This window comes from Periplaneta americana, chromosome 15 (genome assembly GCF_040183065.1).
Source record: "Periplaneta americana isolate PAMFEO1 chromosome 15, P.americana_PAMFEO1_priV1, whole genome shotgun sequence".
Taxonomy (NCBI): domain Eukaryota; kingdom Metazoa; phylum Arthropoda; class Insecta; order Blattodea; family Blattidae; genus Periplaneta; species Periplaneta americana.
In genome coordinates this window covers 148296820-148320738 of record NC_091131.1, presented here as the reverse complement: position 1 = coordinate 148320738, position 23919 = coordinate 148296820, and the positions used below count along the sequence as shown (strand labels likewise).

The 23919-nt window shown below is 36.1% G+C and overlaps 1 protein-coding gene across 3 annotated transcripts in view; it reads right to left on the bottom strand.

Moving 5' to 3' along the window:
- The window catches only part of LOC138715439 (DNA polymerase alpha catalytic subunit-like), a 23765-nt gene extending 470 nt beyond the window's left edge, over nt 1–23295 (bottom strand). Inside the window, exons 1-9 of one of the 3 annotated variants that reach the window (XM_069848344.1) lie at nt 23051–23295; nt 22254–22427; nt 21544–21676; nt 18016–18266; nt 16504–16623; nt 15707–15890; nt 14325–14661; nt 11011–11110; nt 5745–5884 (exon numbers count right to left, since the gene is read on the bottom strand). In XM_069848344.1, the coding sequence (XP_069704445.1) occupies nt 18025–18266; nt 21544–21676; nt 22254–22418 (540 nt within the window). In that variant the 5' untranslated portion in view covers nt 22419–22427; nt 23051–23295 and the 3' untranslated portion in view covers nt 5745–5884; nt 11011–11110; nt 14325–14661; ... (1 more) ...; nt 16504–16623; nt 18016–18024. Of the gene's footprint in view, nt 1–5744; nt 5885–11010; nt 11111–12969; nt 14662–15706; nt 15891–16503; nt 16624–18015; nt 18267–21543; nt 21677–22253; nt 22428–23050 lie in introns of those variants that run through there. The other 2 variants (XM_069848345.1, XM_069848343.1) reach the window with 2 other exon arrangements.
- Between the last annotated feature and the right edge of the window lie 624 nt (nt 23296–23919).

Here is a 23919-nt window from a genome sequence, read left to right as displayed (position 1 = left end):
GTGTTGGTACATTAAACCAAAGGTCCCGGCCCCAGAACAATTTTTCCCTCGAAATTATTCATAGTTAGTATTGCTTTGGGCAACAAATGTCTCCTCTCGTTTACAAAATACATGTGTTTTCTATCGAAATGTGCGGAATACAAAACACTATGTATTGTGGGAAATCATTTCTCTCTCTTCATTTTGAAACCCACTGCTTAGTTAACATATCATTTTTTCAGTGGGAATCTGTAAAAACAATGAACATGTTACAGACAGCGAAGTTAAAGAACTAAGAGCTCCTGGAAGGAGAACAACGAAAATTTAGAAAATGAAAATAGTAAGAAGTACCAGCAAAACAAATTTAAAGAATGGGATTACCTTCGTCGCCCATTTTCATTGCGTCTCATCCCAATATTTGTCTTAGCGTCGAGGAAAAAAATTAAGAATGCTGGCTTCACTACAAGGAACTGGTTTCAAACCTCAGCGGGTGCAAGTCAAATTCCTGGTAAAAAAAACGCTATACAGAGTGATTTATAAATCCCTCTGGAGTTTCGGAAGTTGATAGCTCAATAACCATAACCTACACAGCAAAAACACTCAATCAGTAGATAATAATCTATCCAAGTTTGTATTCGTAATAGGTGTCATAGTATACTTATAAATTTAACCACTAGGTGGGAAGTCATAACGAAAACATGATGTTCACTGATGAAAAGTAAAAAATTTCCAGAGTCTTAAAATTCGCTAAATGTGAGTCGATTGCTTCTACTGTGTCTTATGATAACTGTGGTATCGATTTCCGAACCCTAGTAGGAATTTATGAATCATCCTGTATGTACTGTAGATTGGTTTCCCAAAGTAATTCTCTTTTTATTGTCATTCTTTCACATTTTTCAGAAATGAAAAAGAAATTCGCCGTCCCAAATTATCTTTCCATGAAATCAACTCAATGAATGTGTTCGATGTGTTTTGTATGCAGCAAGTTACAGTGGCGTGCATTCTGGGTAGGCTAGGTCTGCTGCGCCTACCCAGACAGACAGGAAGAAATTTATTAAATTTGTATTTAAAAGTAATACTGTTAATTTAAGAAAGTCTGCAGAGTCCTTAACTAATTTCAGCAAACTTCGGCTTGGCATCCTATTTCCATTTCCTTTTGGCTAGTACTGTACGTCGCATTTGAATTATTGTCCTCTGTGTGCTCGCCCTCGCGTCATCTTTCGTCACTGGAGAGTTGGGCTCCCGGCACCACAGCCTACCCGGCCCTGCAGTGAGCATAGTGTTTCCCTTCATAGTCAGTACATTAAAACAGCTGGCGCATGCGCCCTGATTTATGTGTCTTACCCATTGCCGTAATACGCTAGGCTGGTAGGCGCTATTGAAAGCGCTTTGGTGATGAAATTACTGTATTATAGTGTTTATTTGAACTTCTGGTGGTAAAGTGAGTGTGTTATAGAGTTTATTTGAACAAAGTGAGGTATAACTAGTGAGATATTGTTGTAATATGGCAGAAGATCACTGTATAATTGAACAGATTTTTAAAAAGCCTTTCGGTTGTAGATCATTTAGCGAAAAAGTTGAAATTGTAACTGTGGGGGAAGACCAGTGCTGGCGCTTCCGAACTTAAAGTTTTTACATAAAGAAAAGAGTAGAGAATATTTACGTTATTTCAATGTGAACCAATATGTGAAAACTAATTGGGTAACCGGATGCTGTCATCTTAATAAATTATTTTGTTGGCCATACTTTTTATTTTGTAACGAACAAAGTGTGTGGAACAAAGAGGGTTATTTAAATTTAAATAATTTCAGCAATGCCATTGTCAAACACGAACGATCGCAGTGTCATTTGCATTCGGTTGTTCAGCTTTCTTGTTTTGGAAGTGTTCGTATTGACATCCAACTTGATCAACAATTGAAATTGGATGTGGCATGTCACAATGAAATGGTGAAGAAGAACAGAGAAATATTGAAACGCCTAATTGACGCAATGTGCTTCTTAGCCATGCAAGAACTGCCATTCAGAGGGCATGGCGAAAGTGAAGATTCACTTAACAAAGGCAACTATATAGAACTTTTACATTTGTTGAGCAGCTACGACACTACTCTTCGAGAGCATCTAGAGTCGTCTACAACATTTAAGGGCACATCGAACAGAACTGTCGACCTGGTTGGCGAGTTGATATAGCGCTGGCCTTCTATGCCCAAGGATGCGGGTTCGATCCCGGGCCTGGTTGATGGCATTTAAGTGTGCTTAAATGTAATAGCCTCATGTCAGTAGATTTACTGGCATGTAAAAGAACTCCTGCGGGACAAAATTCCGGCACATCTGGCGACGCTGATATAACCTCTGCAGTTACGAGCGTCGTTAAATAAAACATAACATTTTAACATTTAACATCGAACAGAATTCAAAATGACCTGATAACTGCTATCAGTGGCGTGTTGATGGAATCTATTAAGAATGACATTTCCATGGCCCAGCATGTTGCAATTATTTTAGATGAAACATCCAATGTAAGCAACAAATCACAACTATCCACCACTCTCAGGTATGTCCATGACCAGACAGCACAGGTTCAAGAAACGTTTATTTCCTTCATTGATGTGAGTGCAGATAGAGCCGCTAATGGTTTATTTAATCATGTAATGGACATAGTAGCATCTTATGATATCAGAGACAAATTAGTTGGTCAAACATATGACTGTGCGGCAGTGATGGTTGGAGAAATAAATGGACTTACAACCAAAGTTCAAGACATTTATCCTAGAGCTCTATTTGTTCATTGTTTCAGTCATGTCCTAAATCTAGTCTTATCTCAGTCAGCTATGAGTATTAAGGAGTGCCAGATCTTTTTTCAAACATTGAATGGAGTAAGTAGCTTCTTCTCCAAGTCTACAAAACGCGCGCATGCTCTTACTGAATATTCTAACAGAATAATTCCAAGAAATGCACCCACAAGATGGAATTTCTCTTCCTGAATAGTCAATGTTGTAAAGGAGAACCGTGAATTGCTGGTGGACTTTTTTAAAAATATACTCAACAACTCATCAGACTGGGAAAGTGAAACTGTTGCTCTTGCACGTGGATATTTGTCTTTCCTTTCAGAGTTTGAGACCAAATTTCTTATAAATGTGTTATCAAAGATCTTTGCATACACTGATATTCTGTACAAAATTCTTCAAACGAAGCATTTGGATATTCTGTATTGTGTAGAAAAAATTAATGAAACAAAACGTATTGTTCTACACGAGAGAGACAGATTTGATGCATTTGTAATGAAGTCGAATGTGAAGAAGTGCAGCGAAAAAGAAAATGATGTCATAAAATACAGGAGAATATTTTTTGAAATAATAGACAATGTGACAAACCATATCGTCGTGTGAATGCAAGAATTAGGTAACTCGAAATTTGCGTTTTTTAGTTAGCTCTTTTATAGCATAGCAAAAATCGCACAAAATGTAATGCAAGAACTTGGTACCTGATTGAACGATACCAGCAACATCTATTTTCCAATATAACAAATAGGTGAATGAAAACGAGACTTATTCCTTAGTGCAATAAATAAGTAAATAGGCAATGTCACAAAATATGAAAAATCAAGTTACCTAGTTCTTGCATTCACACGACGATATTACAGATAGGTTTGGAAATCTCCCTCAGTTGGAATTTATTTCATTGCTTGATCCAACCAAATTTCAGTCTTATAAATTAAATTTTCCTAATTCCGCCCTGGATGCGCTGAATGTAAAGTACAGTGCAATGTTTGACATAGTCCGTCTAAAAAATGAACTGACAGTCCTATATTCAATGGAGGAGTTTCGTGGAAAATACCCTCATGAACTGGTAACACATTTAAAATCAAAACAACTCCACACCGCATTTGTCGAATTGTACAAATTGACCCTACTGGTCTTGACCATACCAAGCACATCTCCATCTACTGAGAGGTCACTTTCTGCCCTTAAGCAGATTAAATCATTTCAAAGATCAACTCAAGGGCAAGAAAGATTGAGCAGTCTAACCTTGATGTCCATGGAGAAGAAAAAAGCTGAAAGAAATCCGAAAATCCCCTACATTCCACAGCGATGTCATTGAGGAGTTTTCTAAAAAGGGACGCAAAATGGAGTTCACCTTCAAGTAAATAAGGTATGATTTATTTAATTACTAATTTATTTTATCATTAGTTTCCGAAGGTTTCCGTTTTCTCACCCTCCTTCTGGCTGCTGCTCTGGTTTGATGTCAGAACTCACTAAAATTATATCAAATATAAAATTATTATCAATATGTTCGAGATATTGTAAGTTGTATACCTATGTAGCATGCAAACATGAAGAGCCTACCCTAATGCAATAGGATCCGCATGCCACTGCTGTAAGTGAGTTATTATGAAATCTGTAAGTTACTGTAATTTTATATAAAATCATTTCCTTGGATTTGCACTTTCCCTCAATTTACACCATGTTTCCCCTGGTCCCTTGAGAAGTGTAAAAGAGAGGTTGTACTATGCAGGATGATTCCAGACGAACAGACGATGCTAGAGAAGACAAGATTGCAGCCAGAAACTTGCTAATGAGTGGACATAAAGTGATATTAAATGTGTGCATAGCACTGTATGTTAAACAGTGATGTTTATGGACGTTGTAAAAATAGTGTTGTTGAATGTATTGTAAAGTAATAGTAATATAATAAATTGAACTATGTAAGTAGTTTTTGCAGAATTTCCATTGCGCTGTACACTAAATACCCAAAGAATACAATCCCAATTATCTAACCTTTTGCTTTATTTTCTGTCTCTGTTTGGTTATATTTTAATTGGGTAGTGTAAAAAAGATCATCTCTTTACTCTTCCTGCTGGCTCTGGTAAGAATTTTCAGTGGAAGATGGTGTGAGAAATAAAAATGTAAATGTTTTATTTTAAAGTGGGTTAGTTGAGAATATCGATGAGGGTGGAAGAGAATGAATATTTTCTGCATAGTTTAACATTTTCGTCACCAGGTGCGTTGCTAGATGTAATAATTTTTCCACCGTCCAACAAATGGCAGCAAGATCAGTTTCTACATTAGCACCTCTAGCATGTGTTACGGGAAACTCAGTAAGTTTCGCATCCTATTATATATTCATCCATGAAAAGATTATTAAAAAATACTGTACTGGTATTAAACAGAAACTAAGCAAATTTCAGTTTGAAAGCACATTTTCAAATATTCCTCCTTCCACTTCATGCACTTTGTGGCACAGATGTGAATCACTAGCATAGCATTTCATAGCTCAGTCTAGTTGATAAGCACAGTAGTGTTCACAATATCAGTAACTAATTGTTCTCAAGTCTGTACTTTCGTAAGTGAACTGCTACTACACGAGGAAAGTGAAGGGAGACACCATCATGTTGATAATACATTCATCGCCTGGTCTCTAATGGGACCTCTTCCAATGTAACATCACAAAATGGTTGTTAGGCTACTTATCGACAACTGATGTCACCAGACCTGACCTCTCTGTATTTCACGTTTCAGCAGAATCTCACTCTCCTTAGTCTGGCCACACTATTTATTAAGATGAAAACATGTTACAAGCTTGATTCATAGTACAAAATATGGATTTTTGCAGTGTTCATATAACATGGTTTGTTCGAATTACCTTGCATATTCAACTCTTTTCCAAGTGTCACTTAATTGATGAAAGTATCTCCTACAATCATAGTTTAATTTACGCATTCCAAAATATGTTGTATATCTAAGTCTTAATGAGATGATTGTACATACCTTGTGGCCTATCTTGAAGATTTGATCGTAATCCAGACAGTTTGTATTGATCATGATCGAATCTGTGTCACCATAAATAACTTGAAAATTCATCTTCTCCACAAGGTACTTCGTGTTCATTAATATTTCTCTGCCTTTTGCTTAAAACGAGAAAAAACAAATGAAAAATAACAAAGCATAAACTTCCTTTCCTTTCTTACAAAACTGTACCTGACTACAAGTATATGGTGTTTTTACAAAGTTTAGGGACACCTTATAATTCTGTTACCTTATAATCCTTATAATAAGGACTGTTGTCCTTATCGAGAATTTATAAGTTTTTCAAACAAAATAAACAGTCTTACATTTTCAGCATTAAAGTTGAAAATGAATGAATAACTAATCGGTGCATAATTCTCAATTGTTGATGGATGATGTAGGATATATTACTCTTTAAATTAGTAAAGATCAACTATTTGTAAAAAAACTTTTCTTTGTGAATGTCCTAGCACTTTCTAAAGTTTTATGTTTAAAAAAAAAATGGGGACATTTTGTTATTGGTTGATTCATCTGTAACTCTTGAATGGAGCTGCATTCCTTGGGATTACAGTGGTAGGGAGGCGCAGCTGTGCAAACCTCATAACTATTACTGTACTGTCTCTATTCAGCAGTCACAGAAGAACCGACTATTAACAAAAGTCCCCATTTTTTAAAACTTCAAACCTTAGAAAGTGCTAGGACATTCACAAAGAAATTTTTTACAAATATTTGAGCTTTACTAATTTAAAGAGTAATATATCCTACATCATCCAGCAACAGTTGAGAATAGTGCACCAATTAATTAGGTTACTCATTCATTTTCAATGTTTGAAATGGGTAGGGCATGTAGCACGTATGGGCGAATCCAGAAATGCATATAGTGTGTTAGTTGGGAGGACGGAGGGAAAAAGACCTTTGGAGAGGTCGAGACGTAGATGAAAGATAGTATTAAAATGGATTTGGGGGAGGTGGGATATGATGATAGAGACTGGATTAATCTTGCTCAGGACAGGGACCAATGGCAGGCTTATGTGAGGGCGGCAATGAACCTCCGGGTTCCTTAAAAGTCAGTAAGTAAGTATTCATTTTCAACTTTAATACTGAAAATGTTGTTGTTTTCTAATGCCAGGCGTTTGACAAAGTCGTTTGACCCCTTGCAGTCCAATATTTTTCAAATATATTATCATGGTCAGCCAATGAAGCACAGACTTTGAGCTATGCAGGTGTTTGGCCAAACAGTCATGGCCTGTTGCCAATCTAAATGCAGCTACAGACGATTTTCGTGGTAAATCGGGAATTAACTGTGGATTATGATGCAGTGACTTCCATTTTTTCCCTTGAGATTGTGATATCAAATTTTGTTTGTTGAAGTCTAAGTATGTAGATTTCATAAATCTTTTCACAGAGTAGATTTACTAAAATACTGAAAATGTAAGACTATTTATTTTGTTTGAAAAACTTATAAATTCTCGATAAGGACTAACAGTCATCATATAAATACCGAAACTGCACTAAAAATTAGTCTTTGTTATTGTTAATCAACAGTTATAAACATGTTCGTTTCTCTAATAATTTAAGGCCATGACAGCATTTCATAAGAATTATAAGGTGTCCCTAAACTTTCTAGCAACACTGTATTTAAATTAGAATGTTATTGTTGTGACAACTGGTATGTGTGGATAAATTGATGACTGTTTGAATGTAGATCAGATTGCCAGGCATTAACAATTCTCATGCATGTGCAATAATTTTAGACAGTACAAGGTAGAGAGAAACATATGTTCTCATTCACTTTGCTACCAGAATTCTGAATAGTGGTAACACAGAGGCTAAAAGAACTAATGAACTGACCACAATATACCAAGCACACATTAGCAACAAGTCTATTAATGAATTCTTTAAGAAGGAAAAAATGTTTCTAGAATTTCATTAGGGTATTAGAATGATTGTCAATCCTACACAGTATACGTGTGTGTGTGTGTGTGTGTGTGTGTGTGTGTGTGTGTGTGTGTGTGTGTGTGCGCGCGCGCGCGCCTGTGCACACAAGTGAGTGCATGTGTACGTATCAGAAAAAATAAAATCTACTCCCTCTGTCCCATAATAATTGTCCAGTACGCCGAAATGGTATTATAGTAATTACAGACGACAGGGCAAATGAGAAGTGCACGCATGAGGAGAAGCGCTGTAGATCAGTGCACAAGGTTATGCAGAGCAATAACGTGATTTTATCGAGACAAGCAACACACACCACCCAGAAAATTACCGAAAGTGAGTATTGGTTTTCAACTCACCGGTGTGTCACTATATACAAACAATTGTAGCAAAGCAAGCTGGAAATCATTAGTAGAGCATACTCCTGCAGTGAGTACGTACGTTTGAACAGACATGAACATTCTGGGAACACAACTGGCGGTAGTGAATGACAGGGGTAGCAAGAACCTTACAGACAGTGAACGGCAGGCGGTATAGGAGTTTTTGTTGAAAAACACTATGGCTGACATTGTGAAGAAAGGTGCCATAACAGGTGCGGCCGAGAAATTTCATGTCAGTAAAAGAACAGCATGCTGCATTTGGCAACAGGGGAGGCAATCTTTGGAAAGTGGATTCATGCCCATCACCAAATTAATCCCAGCAATAAATGCAAAATGGCCTCCTGGACCGTGCACAGGGAGAATTCAGGTGTCAGTTCAGCAGGACAATGCGCGTCCGCATATTGCTCCCAATGACCGCACCTGGATGGACGCTGCAGCAGCCAGTGGAATCACTTTGGAACTCGTGTGCCAACCGCCAAACAGTCTGAATACGAATGTTTTAGATCTGGGGTACTTCCGGGCAATTCAGTCTCTCCAGCATCAGGCAGCTCCACAAACTATTGAGGAGTTGATCGCCGCCATTGAAACAGCTTTCTCTCAGCTGACACGCGACAAGCTCAACAATGGAGTCCAATCTCACTGAAATAATAAAAGTCAATGACGGGAACAACAACAAGATTCCCCATATGCAAAAGGGGCACCTGGACCACCTCAACATCCTGCCATCTCGTTTGCAGTGTCCTCGAAACATTTACGACGAGGCTACAGTAGCACTGCAGCAATAGGTCTGTGGTTCTAGGCAAGCTGTTAGAATGACAACCTTCCTGGTCTAACAGGCAGTTTTTTCGTCTTTACTCGTAGGAGAATGTTTTTCTTTGTTTCACTTCTTGGTCAATTTGTACTACTCCTGGAGTTAATAAAGTTGCACTCCTAGGAGTATTTATTTTCGGCTCATTGACTAGCCAATTTGTACTGATCCTGGAGCCATAAGGTTGTCAAGTAGTATTCATGTTCTTTTTTTGGCTCAACGATTGGCCAATTTATACAGATCCCGGACTAATAATTTTTTTCTTTTGCTAATTGAGTGACAATTTTGCACTGATTCTAGAGTAATACAGTTATATTACTCATTCATGTGTTTCATTTTGCTCCTATGTTAACGTCAGTGTAAAATTAAGGACATCGGACAATTATTATGGGACAAGAAATAAAAGCGTACCGGACAATTATTATGGGACAGAGGGAGTATTAAGTTTCCATACTTATATTACGAAATTCTACCACAATAATTCTCAATACAAGGAGCTCTTTTCATGCAAAATAAAAATCCAAGCATGTTGAGACATCTGACAATCCTGTATAGAACAGACCCATCCCATGTGCTTTGGAAATGATACAAACTTTGTGAACACTGACTCCCAAGATATATTAAAGATAATTTTACAGAAACCATTATTTAGTGTTAACTGTACATATACCACATACAGTATATCCATATACAGAATGTTTCAAAAGTGATGGTAAAAAATTTAGGGATGCAAAGTAAAAACGAAGAGAAGCAAAAAATTCCAGTAAACATGGATCCACAAATTAACTGTTTATGAGATAATGCCATTTTGTGCTGGTTGGGGCCCGCTGATTACTAAGTACTAATTCTAGCAAAAGCAATGATAATTCAATTTTATTTATCAATCACGAGACAATAAAATTCATAATTTTGGCTTCAGCACCATAGAAATCTAATTAAACACACACAAAAGAAACTTTTTTGTTTGAACAACAGTAAAGTTTGTAGGTAAACAAGATACAGTACAGTATGAACATGATACTGAATAATTTTACAGCAGGTATTCAAAATGCTGACCATGCGCTTGAATGCATCTGTCTAGTTTTCTCCGCAAAGATCCAAGAACGTGCTCAAGCAGTTTGGCCATTCTTCATTTTCTGGAAGACATCTACAATCCGATGCTGCAATTCTTCAGGTGTGGTGATGTCAATTGTGTAAACAAGGCTTTTTGCATAACCCCACACACAAAAATCCAAAGAATTTAAATCCAGTGATCTAGGTACAGATCCTCAATTGCCCATCCACTGTTTATGATATCGTCTATTTATATATCTCACACTTAGAAGGAAGAGTACAAAACATGAATTTTGTATTTAACCATGTCCAGGTGCTCGGTTCACTGGCAGTCCCAAGCAGCAAAAAAAAAGGCATTATCTCGTAAAGGGTTAATTTGCGAACCTATGTTTACTGGAACTTTTTTGCTTCTTTTCGTTTTTACTTCTCATCCTTAATTTTTTAACATTACTTCTGAAATACCCTGTATAATTCTGCAGAAATAAATCAGATCATTTAATTATAAAAGGTAAGGTAATTAAATTTTAATTGCTATAAACATAGCAAATCATTTTGCAGTTCATTTTCAGAAGCACCTGTACATCAGTTCACAGTGAATCTTAATTGCATTTTACACATACTCATCCAACACTGGTAGTCAAATACAATACGAAAAAAATGAGTGAGAAATTTAGGTCGTTTAATCACTGACTATAGTTCTAGTCACATTAACCTAACAAAGTTATTTTCACTGGATGCTTTCATTGCAACATAATATATATTAATGAATTCTCATATCTATTGTTCAATTATGTGATACTAGATGCATGTTTGTAGGGTTGCTGACATCATTCTGTAAGGGTAGTATGCATAAATGGATCTGTGCAAGAAAGACTAGAGACCAACAAATGTAAAGGAAACTTAAACCAAATTTCATATCAAACACTTTTACAAATATCAGTTCAATTCTATAAGAAAAGGTGACATAGAGATTACATTAATGTAAAGAAATAAAGTTATACATTTGGTTCGGCTTAAACTTCGTGAACTGGTTTCTTTCTGCATGTCATCAAGTTAAGGTAAACATGCTACACACCTGTGATTAGTGATGCTAGTGGCTTCACGTAGAATGAGAATCCCAGACAACTGTACATTCTATTGGCAGTCAACTTCAGTGCCATCTGACGAATATTATACTGAAACAGGCAGTTTGAATACCAACTGAGTTTCACAGTATTTCGAAAATAATAGAGAATACTGAATTCTATATTTAATATAATAATTTTTAGTAAAAACGTTACTGTCCAGTAGTATGTTGTAGTTGAGAACCCTACTACAAAAAGTTAGAAAATAAAATAGCAAATTGTGATGAAGTCGAAATTAGATTAAACTTTTTTTATTCTTGTTTCTTGCATAAAATGAAGACAGCTGTACAGAAAGTCCCCAGAGATCCTACTCTCGGAGAAATTAATTATCATATGGAGAATTATTTCTCATTTTTGCTGCAAACTTAGTCAAACTCTATAATGGTTCCCCAAATCTCATCAAGCTAATTCAGGCATAGCCACTACTCTTAGTGAAAAGCAGCTCCTTGTTACATACAATATAGAAAATAAAAGTTCATCTTATTTGATTGCATAGTCAATGATTTCATTTATGAATGTCTTTCAAAAAACAGTCCAAGAAGATAAACTACAAGCGGTAATATAATTTGAAACATAACAAAGGAAATGAACTGTTATGAAAATATAAAATGTATACAGTGAAACTTCTCATTTACAGACATCGAAGGGACGTAACAATCTGTCCGCATCTGGGGGGGGTGTCCTTTATTGGGAGGAAGGCTCCCCAATCTTACAGCAAATTTATAATATGCATTATGTATCCCTTCACGCTGTAAATGAAATGTATTACTGTAGTTTAATTCTAAATATAATATACTATACTAAATTCTTGCAACTTTGAACTACAGCTGATAAGTCCGAAAAAGAAAAATTCAGTACAGTGCTATACAATTTTATTCTAGGTCAACAACAATTATCCAGTCCATTTTGAATCTTGCGTACACTACTTTTAACACTTGAATATAATTAATTGATTAACTAGCGGACTTACTCATGTTAATTATGTAAGCCGCACAAATCTTACATAATTAACATGAGTAAGTCCGCTAGTTAATCAATTAGTTATACAGTATTGTAATTTACAGTTTTCAACTTAACTTTTACATTCAGGTACCATGTCTCTGGAAACCGAACAAATGATTGAAGTGAAGAGAATAATCCTACTAACCTTATCATGTGTTGAATACAATTTCACGATCGTGGAAACCTGGACCCATCAGACAGGTTAAATTTTATGACTTTGTTTATCCACCCGCTTCCAGCTAACAAGGGTCAGCTAGCTGAACTAGGGATAGCCTACAAGACCCTTATTGTCTTCCTTCATGTTAAGGAATTTCTGTACAGTTCTCAAAACCAAGTTTTCCATTTTTGTAACACATTAGGTCTTGAAATCCAAGTTCTGTCCCCAGTCAGGAGGTAAAGCAAGCTGTAGGACTGTGAAACAGCTGTCCATGTCCGTGTCTGAGTGTCCGTAAACGAAAGTTAAATTTATCATTATTTCTATATTTTTTCAGTTGGGACATACTACAGTGGACTAAAGTGGACTTTATGTTGTCAGCAAACTGCTGGATACATTAAGAAGATTGATTGATTGATTGATTGATTGATTGATTCAGTTGGGACATAAAAATCTGTCTGTATATGAGGAGTATCCGTATCTTGGGGGTGTCCGTAAGGAGAGGTTTCACTGTAATTGAAAAACATGTGTCAATTTCGTGACACTATATTTTTTTCCTGTAAAAATTTTAATTGGAATTTAGGAGAATTTATAAATCTATAAAAAAAGTCTATCATAACAACTGTGTTAGTATCCAATATTAACAGTATCCAGTAATAATATTATTTTACAGTAATGTAATTCATTTTACATTGTGCAAATTCAGTAAAAATCAGTCACAACAGAATCATGTTCATCAGGTTCTCATCTGCATTTTCAAGTCCGATGAGAGCTCTGGTGCTTTCATCAGCTTCTTGACTTCACGTCTACTCTCAACCAACTTGCGGATTTCTGTTGGAAGGATCCCAGGTTCCAGTCCTGGGCTGGGAAGATCAACTTGAATTTCATTCTGTAACACATTTCAGTACAGAAAAATGCAGTTCACGTGCATAGTTACCATGCTTTGCCACCAGGGGTCAGTAGTAACAAATATGGCATTCAGTAAATGTGAGCAGTCATTTTGTGTTGAAATATGCAAGAACCTCATCCATTATGATTGTACAGCGATGATTTCGAAAATAATTCCAGAAGTCAGCATCTGTTTTCTACAGTATCAAGAAATGATATGAAAAATTCTGGATTTATATGGACATGTTGGAAAACTGGATGATGCCACAGCTGAATGAAGACAGGGTAATGATTACACCTTTGAACAAGATGGCCGTCCAATTCATTACTGAAAAGGCATGCGAGGATATCTCAATCAAAATTTACCACAAAGATGGATAGAGCACATGGGACAAGATGACACGTTAATTCAGTGACCACCTTGGTCCCCAGATTTAACTGTGTGACTTTCTCTTGCGGAGCTTTGTCTTTGTGCTTCCACTCCCCGCTAATCTTCAAGATCTTCGCAAACGTATCACCACAGCTGTGATTCTCGTAGACATACACATAGGAAGAAATGGATTATCACACAGATATTTGCCATATCTGCAAAAATCGACACATTGAGCATTTGTGAAATATGTAAAAAATAAATAAATAAATAAATAAACTTGGTTAGTTTACCTCTATTTCAGTCTAATAAAATTTGGTATCCGTGCTTAGTTATTAGTGGTGAATTTTTGTAATGTTTCATGGACTTCTGAATAACTCTCAAATACTCCAGAAAAAATATTATGCCCACACCTCTCCAACGAACCAATTCGCTATTTTTTTGTATTTTATTTTCTATCTTTTTATAGTAGGGTCCTCAACTACAACAGTACTACTGCACAGTAACTATAGTACAATTCAATATTCTTGTATAGCGCAGAAAGGTCATACAACACTTCCAGGCTATCAGGAAGACTTCATTAGAATGAGAATCTTGTAATAACCCTGTAGGACAACATAAATTAAGTGAGGTTAGGACGTAAATTTGCTTGATACTAGCTGCTGAATAATAATAAAATATGTATCACCTTCGTGACATTTTTCGTAATCAATTCCTGTCAAAAAAATTGAATAATAACGACAAGTTAAGAGCTCTGCCAATGGGGGGAAGGGGAGGAGGCACTTCATAAAAATGGATTGTTCCTCAGAGTGGTACAACTTTATCCTAGTTTTCTCTGTGAGATACACTACACCTCATCCTCATTGCCTTTTGATGCCACTCTTCCCAGACTGATCGTGGTGAAGCAGAAGTTGTATTCCTGGATGATACTGGGATACAGTGAGCAGGATCAGTTTGTCACAGAACCCCTTGCGTGGCTCCAACACGAGACCCCCTGTGTATGCTGGTTTCCTCTTTCCACTCCGTCCTTTCTTTTGAACAGCTGATTCATCCATGTCGAATTCGTCCACCTGCTCCTTGGCATACTGCTTGTCAGGTACGATGAAGTTTTTTCAGTGAAGGCATGCAGCAGCAGGAATTCATTTCTCTCTGAGCGTCCACCCATCAGTGTTTGTGACATCACATTACCTGCGTATGATTACATCACAAATTAAATTCTCTGCCTCATGCCCAATTAGATAATCAGTTAAGGTACGGTCACACGTCGCTACTTTTGCAGCGCTGCAGTACAAAAAACTGCGCAACTCTTGTACTGTGATATGTGAACAATGATGCAACCCAAAAAGTAGCGGCTGTCAAACTTTTTTTTTAATTGGGGACTTTAATTGAAGTGAATTTATAACAGTAGTAACTATCTCATGCCCCCATGTTTTATGTTGCTACCAATGTACTTCATTAGAACCATGTACCCAGCTTCAAAGCCGAACCTGCTGCCTGCTACCTTTTCATGCTGTGCGCAGCTTAAAAGTAGCGATATATGAACAGGGTTCTCAGGGTTGCAGCTGCAGCATTTTTGATACCAATTTTGTTGAAACTTGTGCAGCAGTTGCAACCAGTGTTGCCACCCAAATGTGTCAACGATACTTTTTATTGTTTGGATATATTTTAATGTGATAAAAATAAATGTTTTGTAACAATTATTAAATGTACAACACAGAGTATATTTACTGAAGATATAATTCCTTTTTTTTAATTTTCCGTAGCATGGTTTCCAACAGGAGAGTTGCCAACATTGGTTACTTGGTTATCATTTAAGTATAAAGGCGTTTTTTAATAACTTTAAAGTAAAAATAATGCCAATTTCTGAATACTAGTTAGGAAAGAAAAGCAAATAATAGGTAAGTAAGGTATCGCATTAGTTTCATAACCCGAAACTTTAATGCGAACATAACCACAAAATGTATATTGAAAAGTCAACATGGAGATGAAAAGCTGCAGCTAGACTGTGGCTGCAAAAGTAGCGCCTTGTGTGTGAACAGACTCGCAACCTCCAGTTGCAACTTTTGCAGTGCTCGGGTTGTGCAGCATGAAATATAGCGTGCAGCGTGCTACTTTTGGTTTATGTGTCAACATGACACACAACTTTTACAGCTGCAGTACAAAAGTTGCACAGCAAACGTAGCAAACGTGCGACCGTACCTTTATGTAGCACACTGATTTGATCTCTACATACCAGCAATGTTTGTAATCTGAAGAGCAAGGGGCATCATGTTGAGCTCACACATGAGTCGGATGATGTAAGCAGCATCCTGCATAGTGCAGGAGATGAGCTGCAGAAGTGACTGTGATGCCCCATACAGACGTTTCGCTTCATCAATGATCACCTCAGCCTGTTCTTCTTCTTTCACGTGCAACACCTGGTTACAAATACATACAGCATCGTACTCAGACCTTTTAAGAGCCTCCATCTATTTCAAACGAAAACTATTTTGCTGTTACATTATTTTCCCATTGCAAACATTTTTTTTAGTAGCACATCTTAATATAAGGTCAAGTGAGGTAAATTCAGTTTCAATGGATTAATGCTCCAGCAGAAATACATTATAAAAATTTGTAGGATTCAAGAAAATACGGTAATACAAAAAATTACAGAGGTAACCATTTGATGATTCTTGAAGTTGAGAGCCACTGCATTTTTGATTTCAAAAATAGGTTGATTAACCTTTTACTAAAAATTGTTTTGCATCCATCACTCTCAAACTGAGTCTTAGATATTGAATATGAATACCCAATCAATATAGGTAATTTATGAGATCAGTGTAGACAGTATGCCAAAAACCACTTTTCCAGTATGAGGAAAGTTTAAAACTTGCATTACCAAGAAATTTTCGAACACTGTATATTCCGTATAATGAGAAAGCAAAAATTAAGAACATTTACCCCAAATGTAGCATTTCACTTAAGCTATACAGTCTTTAAATTGAAAAGAGTCATTAAACAACTAATTATTGTGTTGGTGAACAGTCTTACATTCTCACAGAGTGCACTCAAATCATAACTCCTGGAGCGGATCAATTCTTTGGCAGATATCTTCACATCACACACAAGACGGCCACACATCACATTCTTCTCCAGGTTGAATGTGCGTCCCTACAAACATGATAAATTATATTTAAAAGAATAAAATTATGATACCATATTCGTGAGTGATGATCCACTCATCTCTGTGCTTTATCAATAGTGCAAGAAAGACAAAATCTCGTTTTCCTTGTTAAATTTAACACAGGAAATGGCTCTAGTACATGAATTTATATATTGACAGAATTAAACATATATCCCGGGGATATAATACAACTCAGAAAACACATGATTAGAATGAGCTCTATCATAGAAATCATGAGTGTATACTTTGTGGGCACCAAATGGTTAATATCAGTTTGATATCAATAATCTGGGGCAGATGATATCACTCAGAAAATACATGAAGAGGATGGATTCTATGACAGAAAGCATATGTGCAGAGGCATGAAAATATCGCAATTCCAATAAAAATAAGAAGCAGGTTCCCCCTCCCCCCCCCACATACATTTCACCACATTTGAAACCTTTTCTGACAATCCTACTTGTCTGTGGTGTAATAATCATGATGAAGATCTGGAACACATTCTTCTATACTGTCCATCCATAAACCACAAAAGAAGTAAATTAAAATCATCAGTACCAGTTGCAGAAGACACAGCCCTCCAGTATATATTGACTACACCCCAACTCTGGCTACTAAAGTCCCGTCGCTCTAATTTCCGGCAGCCAATCGCATTGCAGGTCAGCTACATTTAAACGTGTGCGTATTGTGATTCGCTGATTCATTTCTTAAGGCTCGATAAATAGTTAATATAATCGCCCACCATTTTAGCTCTTTAGTTGGCGTTCGCAGAAAGCACACGAAGACATTATTTGCTGCTCAATTATTTGCTGAATTACATTGCGTTTGATTTATTATCATAGGAGTTACGACATGATAATGTTTAACTCCCGGATAGGTCAGTGGTAGAGCGCTGGTACGTTCAACCAGAGGTCCCGGGATCGATACCTGGCCCCGGAACAATTTTTCTCTTGAAATTATTCAAATCTGCTTTACAGGGAGCTTCACCTGAAAGACTAGATTTGCAAAAATGGCTAATGATAATACCTACCTAGACTTTATAGAGCCTTCACTTTCTAAGACGTAAGCAAAGAGGTGGAGTCACGCCGAAAATAACAGCGTCAGGATTATAGCAACAGGCATCTATAGTGAACACTGATAATATTCATTTCTCGTGAAAAACAACTGAATAGACTACAGTGGACTTTATGTTATCAGCAAACAGCTGGATACATTAAGAAGACTGATTGATTGGATTGATTGATTGAAACCCTTTGAAGCTATTTTATAGTAAAGTAATCTTTAAAATAAATTATTGCTGCATTAGTTTCTTTCCTGTCCCATGTAATAACAGAATAACAGCCAATAGTACAGCAAACGAAACCAATTAGTTCACACACCTTCTTGGTCTATATGTTGGCTCTACGCAGTCTGCCAAGCTTGGACCACTGTGGAATCTTGTTAACATTCATGCGGTGCCAGCCCATACCCATGAAGTCGTGACCCATGATCAGGTCAGGGTCTAGCTTGGCCAGGAAGAAGCCCGGAAGGGGTTGTTCTGTGTCCATCCTCTCCAGCTTTGTGGAGAGGTAGCGTGATGATGCAGCATTGAAGTCAAATGGCCAGGCCATGTGTGATGGTCTCGTGAAGGCTGCAACATCATGCGCAAATGTCACAATAGCAATTAAGTGAAAATTTCAGGTACAGAAAAATAAAATTACTATCAAAAGACCTTTAGGGAGGCCGAGACGTAGATAGGAGGATAATATTACAATGAATTTGAGGGAGGTGGGGTATGATGATAGAGACTGGATTAATCTTGCACAGGATAGGGACCACTGGCGGGCTTATGTGAGGGCGGCAATGAACCTTTGGGTTCCTTAAAAGCCATTTGTAAGTAAGTAAGTATCGACACTGCCACCATAAAATTATATGAAAATTCTAGATACAGTACTGAAGGTAATATATTACATTCATGGAAAAGAGTGGAATGTCTATCTGCACTACTAACATAAAATGATGTTAAAAGTATTATTAATTTTATTTGTGGACTAGAATGAAACTTCTATCAACATTACCACCACAAAAATATAGTGAAACTTCTGAATACCAAAATGTTTACACATTCTATTTATGGTTTACAATGGAACTAACTACTACTCACATCTTTCAACAAAAGGGAGAAGGATCCATTGAAAATATAAGACGCACAAACTATACACTTGAACTTTATTCTGACACACATAATGTTAATCAAATGCCATTTAACAATGTTAAGAATTGAAATACCCACATGGGAAGATAATGACAAGTGCTACCATCTTAGGAATTGTGCAGGAAGAAAATTGGGCAATGTTGCCAACTTCATTTCGAATAAGCCACACACTCGTATTTTTTACTTGTGTATTTCGGAAAAAAGTGTGCAGGGTATTTAAGAAAATGTGGTACAGTAAATATTTCACAGATCACACACTTTCCACAATAATAGGTACAGTCATGCAGGGTGCGAATTAACGGAGGGGATGGGGGGGGGGGATTTCCCCCCATTGAAAAGTTATCCCCCTCTCATAAATTTATATTAATATCCCTGCCAGGGATAACTTCTATATAATATAATTGTTTTAATACGAGTATACTTTATAAAGTAGCCATAAAGTAAGCAAAGAAAATAATATTGATGTATTATCATCACCGGCAAGCTGACAACAATCAATAACTTAGGAATTACATATATAATCTTAAGCCTGTTCATGAATATTATTATTATTATTATTATTATTATTATTATTATTATTATTATTATTATTATGATCAAAATGCAAGACAAGCAACTCAGTGTGACCAAGCGTTGAGCTGTATCGAATGAGGGTAATAATAATTTTATGCACGGTATTCTCTATCTAGGATTCTATGCCTACCTCATCAGAAATCTTAATTCGCACCCTGCAGTCATGTCACGGCAATAAAAAGTTTCTTCTTTCTCCCTTTTTTTTTTTTTTTGGTAGGGGAGGGGTTGACCCCTTTCACCATGGGAGCACCACTAGTGTGAAGTGAAAGAAGTTTTTACAATACAAAACTGTCCTAATAAGAAACAACGAAATGTTGGTCATGAACTGTAATTAATTTCCGACTTTTGATAACAAAACCACTCTTGCTTTGATTTATTATCGTGTATTTCTAGGTTTTTAAGGTAATAATCGTATGTATTTTTGTACATTTGGAATGTAGGCACAAGGTAAGATATATGAAGTTCTCTTAATAAATTCATATGTCTATGTTTGAATTCAATTCAGCTGGGAATTCCGTATTTTGATGTTGAGAATAAGCTGGTTCAGGAATCTTCTGATTCGCTGATTGAATTTTTAAAGGACATGTCATGCAAGTCACTAGAGTCTTTTGTACATCCTGTTTTTCCACCTTTGCAGCTTCAGCTTTAGTTAGTTTGTGGGTTGAAAACTTTCCATAATTTTTTCTCTGAAAGATATACTCCTTCCACTCTCTTCAGCCTGCCCATGTAGATGACATATTATGGAGTCTTGTATAGTTTATAAAGTTTCACGAGTGAACCAAGTACAGTAATTTAATTAAATTCATAATTCAATTTCATTCGACTGCGAGGGGTGACAGCACTGGCTTTTTTTTTTTTTTTAATTTATTGAGTATGGCCCAACGAGTATAACTCATATGTAGGGGCTATACAAGAACATACATATGTTATACAATGTAATTGTAAAGTCATGAAACCACATTCTGTGAAAACAAACAATAACACAAGAATGTATGAAAGAAAGAAAGCAAAATAAGAACAAATAGTAAGATAACAAAGTTTTGGGCAGAAAGAAGAAAAAGTTTTAAACCATGAAATAAATAAATCAACTGAGAATTAAAATAAATAATCTTCCCAAAAACATATTAAAACACGGGCAATTTGGTAAAAGTTTATATTCTAAAGGAAGTTGGTTAAAAGTTGTTAAAAATGGTTAAGTCCTTTCATTCCATAAGTTACGGAGCTATGCTGAGAAAAAAATATATTGTCTTTTTGTCTTGTTAAATAAGTAGGCCTATGCACATCTTTATTAAACTGAAATGTAATATTATTATGTATTAAATTGTTAATAACTTTGTACATGAAAATAGCAGCACCTAATTTGATAATTGATTCAACTGGTAGAACGAAAGAAAATTGATATAGATATTTAACTGGAGTCAAATAATGAAAACCCAATAAATTTCTTAAAGCTCTATTTTGAATAATTTGTAAAGGTCTCAAAGCAGTTTTCTTATTATGTCCCCAAATAAATTACATATACATTAAATGAGAATGGATAAAAGCATAATATCCATTCAAGAGACAAGATATAGGCAAAGATCTTTTAAGCCTTTTCAAAATACCAGACATTGGAGCAATTTTCTCAGACAGCCAAAATATGCTTATTTCATGTTAAATGGAAAGGCAGTTGTTGCGGGAAAGAGAAATGACCATTGTCTGCTTGCGCTGTTCCCTGGAAGTAGTCCTTGAAACTATGCATACATTGTCGCCAAATGTCACAGGCACATAATGCTGAAGGGTCAAATATATAGAAATGTTCATCTATATCTTGTAACGAAAAAAAATTTACGTTTTGTTTGAAAGACAGAGTCTTTTTTCGTGCGAATTCGCCACAAAATCTGCTTTTTATTGAAAATATCATGATTATTGAAGTAATTTAATTGATTTCTATTAGTTTCGCGGATATATTCCACTTAATTTTGTACTTCCATTAAGGGAATTGCATGTTCCATGCATAGAATTAAGTTTTTAACACATTTCGTGTATATTGTTAATACTAAAAAATCACACCCCTATTTATAGCATGAGTATTAATTGAAAATGTTAAATAGTAAAAATACCAGCCCAGACATCTCCCTTTTGAATCTTTGGTAAGCACCTCGACTTTGCACCAGCAGACAGGTCCAGCCAGCAAGGCCCCACAGTAAATGCTCCAGTGCACTTGTATTGGTGCCAAACACATGGCTGAATACCTCGACCTGCAGATCACTTGGTACCATTGGCTGATTAGCCTGCACATAAACAATCAATGCTTGTTATGGTTGTTCATTTTACACTTAATGCAGAAATATTTCTCAGTCCAATTTGTATTCTAAGTAGAAAATGTCGTTATTATAATATATTATAACATTAAAAATGAAATGCAATAAAACTACTTTTATTACACAAAACTCGTGTAAGGTAAGAGAAGGAACCACTGGACAAAAAATTTGCAAGGAAAACGTATTTAAACCAAGGAAAGAAGTAGCAACAGTTAATTTAGAAATAGAACACGTCTGTCTTGTTGAATATTTATGCAAACTGAAAATTTTGGATTCGTCTATATACATAATCCCTCCTGAGCAAGCATGAGACAACCTGTGAACATACAAAAGCTAAATCAGAGCTGTGAAAGATTTTACAAATTGGTATTATATTACACCTCCACAACAATTGTATGAAACCCATGAGTAATAACATTTCTCATTAGAAATGATGCCAAAATTTGGATCAGTCTGTTCGTGTATCTTTCTGTGAAACCACTACTTTTAATTCTCCTTTCATGTAAGAATCAATGTCACGGAAAGAACTTTCCTTCCCATTACTTACAGGGTATACAACCTCTAGGTACTCCTGGAATATCAAATGCGTAGTTGCGTCAACTTTGCGGGATTTGAACTGCAGGATTTTGTGGCTTTCTGCTATCTTCTCATTGAACTCTTTGTACACATCCATCATGGTCACCTCTTCCTCTTTATCAGTCTTCGTTTTCATGTCATAATGCTGCCATGAACATCATCATTATTATATGTTAGTTATGAATAAAATGCAGTCCTTATGAACATAAGAAGTCAAGCTATAATGTTATGAAGGAATCAATAAATTAACCGTATCTTAGTATTTGGTTTTTCCACTACTTATTTTTGGTGCTATGAATTATTAGTGAATTTCCGTTTTTATGTACAGTAGTGGCAAAAAAAAAACCGGACCGACCCTTGTAGCTGACTTCAGAGCCTTGTTCACTCCAGAGCCAAGATAGACTGGTAACTAAGACTTTCGTGGTTGAATCCTGCCTGGGAAGGAAACTTTTTTTGTTCCTTATTCAAATTTATTCCCAATACTTTTCGATTGCAGCGATATTTTACTACTTAATTAACTTATTATTCCCAGAACATGAATTTTACCAGCTTATTTTGTAATGGCTTTCGAAATGGGCTAAGTCAGCAGTCGAAACTACAACAATTTCAATAGATTACTCGCTATCTTGTGAATGCGGGCGGCATGCGCAGCAGTTCATTTCGGGGATTTTGATTATTCCGTCGGTCCGGTTTTTTTTTTTTTTTTTTGCCACTACAAGGCCATAGGAGCCATATATGTTTTATAATAATTATAAACATTAAACTAACCTCTCAACTCGCGAAGAAATTCCTTGGAAGCTATGTATTTTCCAATTTTTCACCACACACACATTACGATATATTTGTATGATATGTATTAAGTTAACACTTCACCATTCACTGAAATATCACCCACCGAGCGTCCGCGCTTTTAATCACATCTTCTTCTTCTTTTATTTTCTGACGCTATATCGATCCTCTTTCATTCGATTTTGGCGTCGTGTTTTGTGAGCACAATTTTCACTGTAATATCATAGTATATTGAGAGTCTGACTGTGTTTTTTTTTTTATATATATATTTTCATTTTACAGATTTTCATGAGGGTATATAAGAGTTTTCCTATCTGGATTTCATTTTCGACTAATATCTCTGGAATCTTCCAGGGTCCCAATCCTAGTTTTTGGCTGATGTCGTGTATTAGTTCGTCTATAGATTGTTTATGGAGTTGACATTGAAAGAACATATGGTTTATTTCTCCCAACTGTTGTTGGCACTCACACAATGGAGATTCTCCCCTTCCTATGAGATGCAGATATTTTGGGGTTATTGCTGCATTATCTTTTAATCACACAAGGAGACGAGGACGATCAACACACTACTTTACAGTAGTACCAAGATATCATAATGTCCAGTAAAATCATTCCATTTCCTTACTGTATGTAAATGAAGTAAAAATAACTGATATCAACAGCACAGTACTTCTCATTTACCTATAGGTTACTTCTATTTATTTATTTACTTTTAATGCAAATGTCACCGGAAGACAGAATCACACCAGTTTATTTTTTCGGCCTTGTGAAGTTGGCTATCCATTACCACCTTCCTCAACGCATCATGCAGTCAGGAATAATTGATACTCATTGTTGCGATATCTTTT